At 37.1% G+C, this 13,028-nt stretch overlaps 1 protein-coding gene across 2 annotated transcripts in view; it reads right to left on the bottom strand.

Moving 5' to 3' along the window:
• LOC126109763 (methionyl-tRNA formyltransferase, mitochondrial) overlaps nucleotides 1-7,094 on the bottom strand; it is a 54,642-nt gene extending 47,548 nt beyond the window's left edge. For both annotated transcript variants that reach the window (XM_049914814.1, XM_049914815.1), the window contains exon 1: nucleotides 6,615-7,094. In XM_049914814.1, the coding sequence (XP_049770771.1) occupies nucleotides 6,615-6,829 (215 nt within the window). In that variant the 5' untranslated portion in view covers nucleotides 6,830-7,094. The remainder of the gene's footprint in view (nucleotides 1-6,614) is intronic.
• Nucleotides 7,095-13,028: the final 5,934 nt, after the last annotated feature.

Genomic DNA, 13,028 nt, shown 5'->3' with positions numbered 1-13,028 from the left:
TTAACACAGAAATTACTCTACAAATGATAGAGCACAGCAATCAGTCATCCTTTCTTGCAGATTTTATTTGGCAAATCTAGATTTTGGCTAGTGTCGAGCCATTATGAATGAACTATTTCGTAGTATCAATGCATGTCAGTTCCCTGTTGTTCGGGCGTCTGTCACAGTTCTTTCAAGACTAGTCAGCTCAAATCCCCTCAGCAGAATTGAAGGACCTGATGAGCAACAGAAATATTATGTCCTTGTGATTTGAGGAATCTGTCATTATTGAAATAAAATTAACTTTCTGTAAATCAGATTCTAGTTGAGAAATGGCAAAGGGTTTAAAACATTTAATATAATTGCTTTGGTTTTGCTATGGCCACAAGTAAATTTTGGTTCAAAAGTCTGTTGGATAAGTTTATCAGTACAGTCGACTGATCTGAAAGACTGGTTGTGGTGAACAGTATGGTAAATGAACACTTCTTCAATAGCTGCTAATTTCATATCTTTATCACCAAAACCTATGGTTATAGCATTTGTAGACTTAGAGAAAGCTTTTGACAGTGTTGACTGGAATACGCTCCTTCAAATGATGAAGGTGGCAGGGCTAAAATACAGGGAGTGAAAGGCTATTTACAATTTGTACAGAAACCAGATGGCCGTTCTAAGACTCGAGGGGGACAAAAGAGAAGCAGTGGTTGAGAAGGGAGTGAGACAGGGTTGTAGCATATCACCAATGTTATTCAATATGTATATTGAGCAAGCAGTAAAGGAAACAAAAGAAAAATTTGGAGTAGGAATTTAAATCCGGGGAGAAGAAATAAAAAACCTTGAGGTTTGCTGATGACATTGTAATTCTGTCAGACAGTGAAGAACTTGAAAGAGCAGTTGAACGGACTGGAAAGTGTCTTGAAAGGAGGATATAAATTGAATATCAATAAAAGCAAAATGAGGATAATGGAATGTAGTTGAATTAAATCAGGTTATGCTGAGGGAATCAGATTAGGATATGAGGCAATTAAAATAGTAGACGAGTTTTGCTATTTGGGCAGAGAAATAACTGATGATGGTCAAAGTAGAGAGGATATAAAATGTAGACTGGCGATGGCAAGGAAAGCATTTCTGAAGAAGAGAAAAATATCGATTTAAGTGTCATGAAGTCTTTTATGAAATTATTTGTTTGGAGTATAGCCATGTATGGAAGTGAAACAAGGATGATAAACAGTTTAAACAAGAGAATGGAAGATTTTGAAATATGGTGCTACAGAGGAATGCCGAAGATTAGATGGGTAGATCACATAACTAATGAGGAGGTACTCAATAGAATTGGGGAGAAGACAAATTTGTGGCACGACTTGACTGGAAGACTGAATCGGTTGGTAGAACACATTCTGAGGCATCAACAATTTAGTATTGGAGGGAAGTGTGGAGGATAAAAACCGTACAGTGAGACCAAGAGATCAATACACTCAGAAGATTCAGACGGATGTAGGTTGTGGTAGTTACTCGGAGATGAAGAGGCTTGCACAGAATAGAGTAGCATGTAGAGCTGCATCAAACCAGTCTTTGGACAGAAGACCACAAAAACATCACCACCAAAACTCCCACTAAAAAAAATTTTCAACACTGTGCTACAAGAAGCACCTGCACATGCTATTCTTTTGTTTTTCACTGTTGTTATGATATAGTTTTTGCATCAAACATCTGAGTCAAAAATTATTTTTTAATGTATGGTTATTCCTTTTGTAGGTCCCTCTTAAAAACACACTTACCTCTCAGCAGTGGCATAATATTAATTTCAAGTATTTTAGCAATCGCAGTTTACAAAAGCTCACAGTATTTTATTATTTTATAAATGCAGAACACAGTACTGTCTTCTACCATAGCTACAACTGTAATGAATATTTTTGAGTCACTATGAAGAATGTGTGTTTACAGTTTTTGTTGTTGGTGGTGGCGGTGGCATTCACATTAAGCACAAGTGCAGACCAGCACAGTTGGATTATTGTCTGCAACTGTACTTCTCCATGCATAGTCTCCACACAGTTTCAGGTGTTTATGCATTGTAGACCAATAATATTAGAAGTGCTTTGCTTTGTCAGTTGTCTAAATTTTTCATCAAACTGGCACTAAACAGGACATTTCAACTTTTGAGAACTACAGCCAACAGCATTTTATGGCAATAAGTTCCTACTACAAAAAAAAGGACATTTTGGTGTCCGTTTCTAACTTTTTAAAAAAGATGGGACTAAGACTCAGAAAAAGCAACTGTCCCAAGCTAATGAGCGATGTCTGTTCACCTTATATCTGCCTGACTGTGGCTACTGATCATCAACTGTGTTCACTTCCAGAAAACTTTTACACTTGCTGGTACCTGAATCAGGATATGATTGCTACTATGCTTGAAAATGTTACTGGGTACTGAACTATTATCAACAGAAATCTAAGAACAGTTTATAAAAAGTAATACATAAATGTACCATCGATTAAACAATATTACGAGAAGGAATATGTTTATGTAACGTACTGTTAAATGGTTATGCTCGCTTCAGATTTGAACATACTTGAGATTTTGATTTTTCTGCCTAATGTTGATACCATATGTTAAACTTGTTTATATTAAAGGTCATTCATTATTATGTTACGTAACCTAGTAACTGATAAAGATTTCTTGTGCTTGTTGCAACTGTTATTAAAGGAACTGGAGTTTAACACTACTTTTGCTGTGTGAGATACTCCCCTGGCCATTCTAGTGCTTTGTTCACTGATATCTTACTATGAACCCATATGCAAGTTTATTTTTTTGAGGGTCTTTCATTTTATGCTACTAACCACAGTCAAAACAATACTAGTTTTTAAAGTTCTTGAGTATTATTGCATTGCTAGACTTGTGGCCTAGTAGTTTGTATGTACCTGCCTTCACTAGTATCGTATTTACTGCCCAGACCAGATGTATGCAACAAGATTATACTGAAACTACCTCTACAGTGGATTGTGATAATGAGCCTAGAAGAATTATATTTGCTATGGGAAAAAAATGCAGGGACAGGAATGTCAGACTTAATATTTCCACTATCAGGTATTTAATTGCAAAATCAATACAGTAACTACATTTGTAGTGAAACTGAAATGTTATCAGCTGTGGTGATTACTGTATGTATGCAAGACACTCTGTACTTATAATTTCACTTTGACAATGACATATTTAGTGCATGCAGAAAAATGAAGTTAGTTTTGGGCAGTGTATGAAACAAATAATGTAAAAGTATAAAATTTTGTTAGTCAAATAGGTAATTAAATGGAAAGTTGTATTAACTTCATGGAATTATGATATGAAAATTTGTACTGCTTTATTATGTAGCAATTAAATGAGGAGTGATTTGATGAAGTACAGTGAATTAGTAGGCTATAGTGAGGATTATTATGGAATGAAATAATGATGTGTTAGGGCCTCTTGTGAATAAACATCAAAGTTTGTGAGTTATTATGAGCAGTAATAATGTATTGAAACATAAGATACAGATGTTATGGCTGGATTTTGCTATCACAAAATTTAATGGAGTACATCCATGCGATCATAAGGAAACGTTAAATGTGTGGTGAAGAAGTAGTCATGTTTGAATCCCCTTATAAATTCAGTTCTAAGCAAAAACAAGTGGAATGATAATTATTTGCTAAACTAACTAATCTGCTTATGAAATGGGATAAAAGAAACATCTGACTTAAAAGTTTCAGGTTATGGCCATAATTGATGCAAATTAATGGAAAATTGGGGAAAAGAAGGCCAGCATTATGAGAAATGTAGAGGTACCTATCTAGCAGTAAGATAATGAGAGGCTTACTACTATCACTACCTATTTCATATATTTTTACTGCTTATTGTCATAACTTGTATGTAGAGGCACTAAGCTGTTTACCATAAGAACAGAATTTAACAGAAACATTCATCACTTGTAGATGCTACATGTAATCATGTTTAACATTATCTCATACACACTACATTCCAGTAAACATGCATCCACAGTGACAAGCTATCTGTATAATTTTTGTACACATTAAGCATTTACAAAAGAAAAAGTAAAAATTTAATGCCAAGCTTTTATTTTCTGTTTATCAAACTTTTTTTTTTTTTTTACTTGCAGCCCTGCTTACACTTGAGCGCAGCTGTTTACCTTGCCCTTTTATAATTTTTTTGCCAAATTAGAACTAGATTTTCACTTAACTATTTTAGAAAAACACAATTATGAACACTATCTGGTCCTCGTGGTCAATTATGGAACTCAACAGTGAAGCCATCAGATAAGGGGTGATCACAATGATCAAGAACTAGAGGTAGACGGAAGGAAGACAAGATTAAAAAGTGGGTAAATTTACAATTACCTAAATGGAAGGCAGTATGACAAAAAATTTGTTGGGAGATCACACAAATCTCTCACTACCTCAAACATCACTGGAAAGGCAGGGCACTCTTAATTAAAATCTAACATCAAGCACAGATGAATAATCTGTAGAAAAAACAGTTACTGACACACATTCATTGTTACTACTACATTAATTGAAATGATAAACTTTAGTTTTCCATAATTATGTATTGTAAGATCTGCAAGTGTACAACTATTTACTATCTAATAATCTGGATGTAAAAAAAAATTCAAAGTTAATGATTCTGCAAACTTAAAAGACTGGATATGGTATAATTACACACTGATTAAACATGTAAGATTTTTGCGACACTGTAATAAGAAAAGAAAAAGTTTCTTTAGGCTGCTTGCATTTTACTGGTGAAGAGAACATCACTGAGTTCAAATAATTCATTTATGTTTTAAATACCTAATATGCTATTTTGACACACAGAACATAATTTTCATAATTAACAGCTTTATGCTCACACATCTTGTGGTAAGGAAGAATCGTCGTCGTCCTCGTTATTTTATACCGTACTAATTATGTTCCTCCCGTCATTATTTAACACAATGTAACTAAGCACTATTCGCTACATAGTTTTCCCTTAATTCACAGAACCACACTGACACTTCAATCTGCTGTTCTACTAGCTATTTCTGTGAGCCTCCACTGCGGCTTTTATTTCTCTGCGCATTCTATTTAAGAGGCGCTTTGTGGCGGGCTGGCGTGTGATCTGCCATTCGCGGCACACGCGGTTTTTCTGTTTAATGTAAGCCAGGATGTCGGGGGGGAGCGGTTTCGAACAGAAGTTTGCACGACCATCGGTAGCGGACAGCGTGGATGTGGCGACATCCTCCAAGACATCCACCTCATCCTCACCTACGTCTTCTACATGCCGCGCTGCTGCCATCGGTGCTGCAAAGCCTAGCCTGTAGTCTGTAACAGTTCCAGGTCGTTTTACGCTGTTCGCGACTCGTAAGTCATATGAGGATATCTTGGCGCGCGGGTATGTTTTGAATAATGGTTGCCTAAAATACCGGTAGAGGTCAGGCCACAACTACCACTGACAACTTCAGTACACAATTACAATGTAGCCACCACCAAATGGCTCAGGGATTCCGTTTTGCTTTGTGTTGTGAGTAGCTTGTTGGCTTCTTTTCTCATTTAGTAATGAGTGAAGAGACAAATCCTGAATCATCAAGGGATTCGAGGGAGACGCCCACGATCCCAATGGGGTCGGTGATTCCTATATCCACATGTCAGTACTGCTTTCGCAGATTTACAAACAACGGATGGGCTGCCAGCCCTGCGAGGAGGAGGCGGAGCTTGTTTCCCCGCGCCGCTCCTATGTGGAGTACCGTCGTCGTTCTTATTTGTTTACCGTCGTAGTAGTAGTACTGTGTCCATACATCCCGCTAGGCCCGGTGACAACATTAACGTATTGTGGAGAGCCGTTTTACATATCACAGAAAATAGCAACTCTTAATCATCCGGTGACAACATTAACGTATTGTGGAGGGCCGTTTTACATATCACAGAAAACAGCAACTCTAATCATCTATATACCAGAAGTTACACTGACGTCTGATCATGTCTTCTCTGTTCTTCACTTTTTTGTCAGTCAGCTTATTTCTACAAGCGTAAAACGTTGTGAAACATCCACTGACAATTAAGGTCACATTGCCCTCAGAGTCTGACACAACAGCAATAACAAGCAGCATGCTGGGCTGTGAAGCCCATAATTTCACAATTACACGGGTCACCTGTACAATTTTGATACATGGCATAGTGTGTTAATGTGCATATAAACAGACAATTTAACCCTAACTTGAATGCCGTTTTCACAGGCAAGACACGGAAATCTGTGCAGGAACAGACAGCGGTGTTAGATCACATTTTGAGGTAGGTGTCACGAGAAAAGGAAACCTCTATCGAACGTAATTAAATGGGAAAAATACATTCACGGCTTGAACTTCACTGTAGAATCAGTCGCCCCGTTATTTTCGATACATCAATCATTCTCTGTATAAAGTGCTAAAGCACTGAGTAGAACATTATGTACTGCCTAATAGTGACGGCAAACACTGAAAGTATTAAGCTAAGAAATGTATTGTTTTAACAAACGCGTTAAATGAGATCTGCGAATTACAAGGATTTTTCGTAGTACTGGGTTGTTTAATGGAAAACTAACTAATAATAATAGTCTTCAATTGACTATCAGTACTTACATTTCATTACAAAGAGCTGTTAAGCTTTCTGCTGAAAAATCATCGGTGCCGAAAAACAAAACATTCCAAGCAGGAGCAATAGGGCGAGTAGAGTATGATTGAAACGTTTGATCACATTTTTTGTGTTTCACACTCACAGATCTAACGCAACGATTTAATCTGTAGCAGAGTTTTTCAGGCAAATTCCGCAGCAAATATGCTTTTAACATTATCATGGTTAAGTACACGAAGTAGTTGTTGAGGTTAGGTTTCCGTGAGTATAAATGTATTGCAGCTATCCGAGTTCGAGATGCTATTTGTCATTCTTCAGAATCACGACAACACCCACCGAACACACACGACGACTACAAAGCTACATGTAAACTTCGAAAACAGTCACACTAAACACAACAAATCCTATATATTGTATCGCATAACTATCAACGTTCCAGATGTGCACTGTGCAGCTTTACTACCTAGGGTACAACACACCAAAAGGGCATCGCACAACCGTACGCTTTAAAACTAAAATTTAATGGATACTTGCTTTCAGTTTTTCGATTTTCTTTCGCTTAGAAATTGCTGAGCACAAATATTTACTCTCTACTCTGGCAAAAAAACACCTGGGACATTACGTTCAGTCAAATAAAGGAATTACGTGTGTACATGTTGTCTATACTGTGTGATGTGACATTTGAAAATCTGGTAGCGCCATTTTTGTTCGCTATACGCGTTTATTTATTAAACACGCTGTGTTGAGTGTTCAATAAGAAAACTCTTCCTGGTTATGACTGTACGAACACAAGTAGCTCACAAATTCTACACCAGCAACTGCCATTGATCCTCAGTCCAATTACCCAGCCAAGAAGAAAAAAAAAGAAATAGCTCCACATTGTATAATACTCACAACTGCTGGTTCTGCATGTACATCCATGCTCTGCAAACCACTGTGAAGTCTATGGCAGAGGGTACGTCCAGCTGACCAGTTATTAGGGTCTCTTCCCATTCCATTCACGTATGGAGAGTGGGAAGAATGATCGCTTAAATGCCTCTGTGTGTTCTGTAATTAATCTAAGCTTGCCCTTACAATACCAAGGGAGTTGTAGTATATTCCTAGAGTCATCAGTTAAAGCCAGTTCTTGAAACCTCGTAAGCAGGCATTCTCAGGATAGTTTTTATCTATCTTACAGAGTCTTCCAGTTCCATTCCTTCAGTATCTCCATGACATTCTTCCTCTTCCACAGGTCAGATACACCTGTGACCATTTATGCTATCCTTTTCTGTTGGTCCTCTTTGGTATTGGTCCCACACACTTGAGCAATATTCTGGAATGAATTGCATGAGTGATTTGAAAGAAATCTCTTTTGTAGACTGACTGCATTTCCTTTGTATTCTACCAACTAAAATCTGCTACCTGTTTTATCCATGACTGAGCCAATGTGATCTTTCCAATTCATGTCCCTAGAAAGAGCCAGATGTTTGCACAAGTTTACTGATTCCAACTGTGAGTCACAGATATTATAGTCATAAGTGTACTACGTTTTTTTCGTTTTATGAAGGGCACTGTTTCACTTTTTTGAACATGTAAGTTGCCAGTCTTTGCACCACTTTGAAATCTTATCAAGATCTGACTGCAGATTTGTGCAGCTTCTTTCAGACAGTATTTCACTATAGATAACAGCATCATCTGCAACAAATCTGAGGTTACTATTAATCTAAAGGCTGCAAATTCAAATAAATATTTACGGATAACAGTAATGAATATGTTAAACTGGAACAATCACATCGAAAACATTGTGGGGAAAGCAAACCAAAGTCTGTGATTTATACGCAAATTGTGTAAAAAATTTAACAGGTCTACTAAAGAGACTGCTTACACCACAATTGTCTGCTCTGTTCTGGAGTATTGCTGTGCAGTCTGGGATCCGCATCAGATGGAACTGAAGAAGGACATCGAAAAAGTTCAAAGAATGACAGCTAATTTGTATTATCACAAAATAAGGGAGAGAGTGCTATGGATATGATGGATGTGATACATGAATATGGTTGATAATCATTAAAACAAAGATTTTTTTTCATTGTGGCAGGATGTTCTTGTGCAGGATCAATCATCAACTTTCTCCTCCAGTTGTGAAAATATTCTGTTGGCATCCACCTACAAGATCACTATGATAGAGTAAGAGAAACTGGAGCTCACACAGAAAGACTTAAGTGCTCTTTTTCCTGCGCACCATACGAGAGTGGAATGGTAGAGAAATAGTGTGAAGGTGGTTCAATGAAGCCTCTGCCAGGCACTTAATTGTGAATTGCAAAGTATCACGTAGATACGTATTAATATTGTCTGCAAGCTCATTAATGTACAATGTGAACAGCAAGAGATCCAAAACATTACCCTGGGGTACATCTGAAGTTTACCTCTACATCTCTCAATGACTCTCCATCCAAGATAACTTTCTGCATCCTCCCTACCAAAAATTTTCAATCTAATCACAATTTTCTTTTGATACACCATTTGATAGCACTTTTGATAATAAATGTAGATGTGGTACTGAGTCAAGAAACACTGCATCTAACCAACTGCTTTGATCCATGGTTTTCAGTATGCCTTTGAGAAAACTGCAGGTTAGGTTTGACATGATTAATGTTTGTGAAATCTATCCTGGTTGGCATGGAGGAGGTCATTCTGTTAGAGACATCTCATTATGTTTGAGCTCAGAATATGTTATAAGATTCTACAACTTTATGTCAAGGGTGTTGGAAGTAATTTTGTGGACCACTTCTGTACTCTTCTTCTAGATGAATGTGACCTGTGCTTTCTTCCAACTACTGGGTACAGTTTTTTGTTCAAGGAATTTATGATACATTCTAATTAACAAAACGACTAAGACAGCTGCAAGTTTGATGTAGAATCTAATAAGGATTCCACTGGGCCCTGAGGCTTCATTTAATTTCAATAATTTCAACTTTTTCTTTGTGCCATTGACATTAATATCTACTTCACTCATCTTTTCAGTGGTATGAAGATTTTAACTGGAAGAAAACTCCTGCGTTTTCCTTTATAAAAGAACATTTGAAAAAAAAAAAGTGTTAACCATTTCTGCTTTTGGTTTGCTACTCTCAATTTCATTTCTTGTCTTGTCCATGAGTGACTGGACACTAACTTCTGTGTCACTAACAGCCTTTACACATGAGCACAATTTCTTTGGGCTTAGTTGAAGATCCTTTAACAAATTCTGCTAAGGTAGTCATTGAAGGCTTCACACACCGCTCTCTGGACAGTCAAACACGTTTCATTTAACATCTCCCTATTTGTAGTCCTATGCTTTGTTTTATTCCTATCATGCAGTAGTCTTTGTTTCCTTAGAAGTTTCTTTACAGTGACTCCATACCACAGAGGGTCACTCCCATCATTAACTGTTATACTGGGTACATATCTATCCAATGCATGGTCAACTATACTATTAAACTTGAGCCATAGTTCCTCTATATGCCCCAGTCCTGTCATTGAGATATGACACTGCTATATCTTTGTCTAGTTTGCTGAACATATAAATCTTTCTACTTGTTTTAGTTGCCCTTTCTACTTCGGAATGCATTGTTGCTATAACTGCTTCATGGACTGGTACGTGTTTCAATGTGGACATCCTCAAAAAGCCATGTTTGTTTGTTGCCATTAGATCTAAGATATTTTCATCATGACTGGAGTTCCAAGCTATCTGTTGTTAATTTTCAGAAAAAAGCATTTACTAATCTTTCAAAAGATGTCTTGCATATCTGCCAGTAATAAATCTATAATTATACCACTTCATTTTTTGACAATTAAAGTCTCCTCCAATGATTACAGTATGATTGGGGAATTTACACACAAGTGAACTGAGATTGTCTCTAAAGCTTTCAGTTACTTCAGGAGGTGAGTCTGGTAGTCGATAGAAGGTTCCAATTATAAATTTATGTGCATCATTGATACTGTGTCTTAAGTAAACATTTCTGCATGCAACTTTGATTTATATCTTGGTGGATTTAAGTTTCTTGTCTACTGTGACAAATTAACCACCTCAGTTTCCCATTTGCCTATTCATTCAGTATATGTTTAAATTTCCCTCCTCCCCCCTCCCCTTTATCACTTTTCCAGAACATAAATAAAATAAAGAACCTCCTGACAAAAGAGAAGAAATGAGTTACTCCTTATGTGAGACCAGCCCATATCATTATAAATATAATATATTATAAATATATCTCAACCTGATTCAAAATGCATGCAAATAAAATCCCTTTTGATGAAATCCAGAAGCATATCAACATATTCCAGGTGATCCTCCTCTCCAAATCCTGATTTCCTCACTTACATTTCATGTCCTATTGAAAATATCACCAATTACCATTAGTCATCCTCCCATTCATCTTATGCAGTGGACTCCATTTAGAAGGACAACATTCAGCAATATGGGATGAGCCAAGATATACACTGGAGTCCAAAATTAAAGCAACAAACCACTATTTCCCTGTTCTGTGTCTAATTCATGATGTAATCACAGAAACTGTTAACAGATGTCAGTATGATCATGTTCTGCACAGAAGATAATATTCCGGTAAATGGAACAGTGTAGTGTTTGCCAGGTAGTCCACACCCACAATCACTGTGTGCAGTCACAGATGGTACAGTACGGCACAGAAAAGATGCCTACCAGCCTCTCTGTGGTGGGGGGCCACAGGAAGAATGAAAAAAGGACAGTCACAAACTTATGTGGCCTGATGACTTAATGTGAATCGTTCTGTTGTTTCTCGAATGTGGTTTATTGTTGGAGACCTGCTGTATTTGTACTCTGACGCATCTTCATGGTCGAAAAGTGAGCCAATATTCTTTTCACAGATGAGTTCCAATTTCATCTGGAGAGTGATTCTTGATGGATTCCCATCCGGAGGGAATATCGAACATGATTTCAGGACCCAAACATTCTGGAAAGAGACTGATATCAAGGAGAATCTGTAATGGTGTGGTCAGGGGTTATGTTGGCCACTCGAACACCTCTTCATGAAATTGTATGGGTGAATAAACTAGGTTTAACTGCTGTCAGGTATCATGACTAAATCATGGAACTTCAGGTGCAGTTGTTAGATATGCAATGGGCACAGACTTCCTGTTGATGGATGATAATGCTTGTCATCATAGAGCACGAGTAGTTGATGTTTTCTTGAAAACAGAACAAGTTATAAGCATAGTGTGGCCTACTCACTCTCCCAACTTTAATACCATAGCATGTCTGGGATGCACTGGGGAGATAGGTTGCATCACATCAACATTCACTAACCATTCTCTAAGACTTGCGAACAGTTCCACTGGAAGAAAGGACATTATTACTTCAACATGAGACTAATGAATCATTCACAGGATGCCAAATCATTGTCAAGCCTGTATTGCTGGCATAGGTGGTTACACCTCACACTGAGCACATTAACTGGTAGTCAGAATGTGTATGCAAATCCATTAAGTTGGAAAAAATGAAGAACATTTTTGTCTACCATTATGCATGTTGCAGTTGTTTACACTCTGTATTCTTTACATTGTTTCTAATTTACTATCACCTGTTTATACCATTTTGTGGCAAAATAAATGCAACCTTGCAAAATTTCCATTTTTTGCTATAATTTTTGACACCAGTATACATTAACACACACGTGTTTAACCCATACCTCTTGAAGATTCTCAGTTATCATGACATCCTCTACACATCATTGTTATCAAAGGTGTTGGCCCTAATATTACAAACCAAGAAATTGAGACACTCATCTCAAAATCAAAAAACCCTTGCGGATCTGCAGCTATCCAAGACCTATTTATCTAATCAGAATATTTATGGAATCATCTACCATTACTCACCATCTTATTTGTAATGGCACAGCGATTATTGTCATAAAGGTAGGGTCAAACATTCATGAGGAACACCCAAGTACTAGAGTTGGCAAAAATGCTGTATAATTGTAATTTTACATAAACTAATAAAACAGATACAGGTGACCTCACTGCAAAAATTCCCTTTCCATATACAATTCCACAGGTGGTTCTTTGTGTGACAGTTGTGAACAAGGTATTTTAGCTAAAATTAACTTTTCCATCTGGTCTAGTTTAGAAATATCTCCCACAATTGAGACTGTTAATATCCTGGTGCTTGAATACCGAAGTATTCATAACAGTATCCCAGATTTTGAAACATTACTAAAAAGTAATGAAGCTAACATTATACTGGGTATCAAACAACAGAAACTACAGGTTGTAATATCAGCAATATTAAGAAAAAAGATAGACTGCTAAAAAAATGGGGTCTCACATGTTTTGGCCTTTATGTGTTGGTTCCCTGCAAGGTTTGACCTCCATTCTTCAAACTTTTCTGAAGAGTGAGCCAATTCGGGAAGGGAGCCTTACGTGGTGCATCATGT

Source organism: Schistocerca cancellata, chromosome 12, assembly GCF_023864275.1.
Source record: "Schistocerca cancellata isolate TAMUIC-IGC-003103 chromosome 12, iqSchCanc2.1, whole genome shotgun sequence".
Lineage (NCBI taxonomy): Eukaryota > Metazoa > Arthropoda > Insecta > Orthoptera > Acrididae > Schistocerca > Schistocerca cancellata.
The sequence above is the reverse complement of the archived record's forward strand: the minus strand, read 5'-3'. Positions and strand labels throughout refer to the sequence as shown.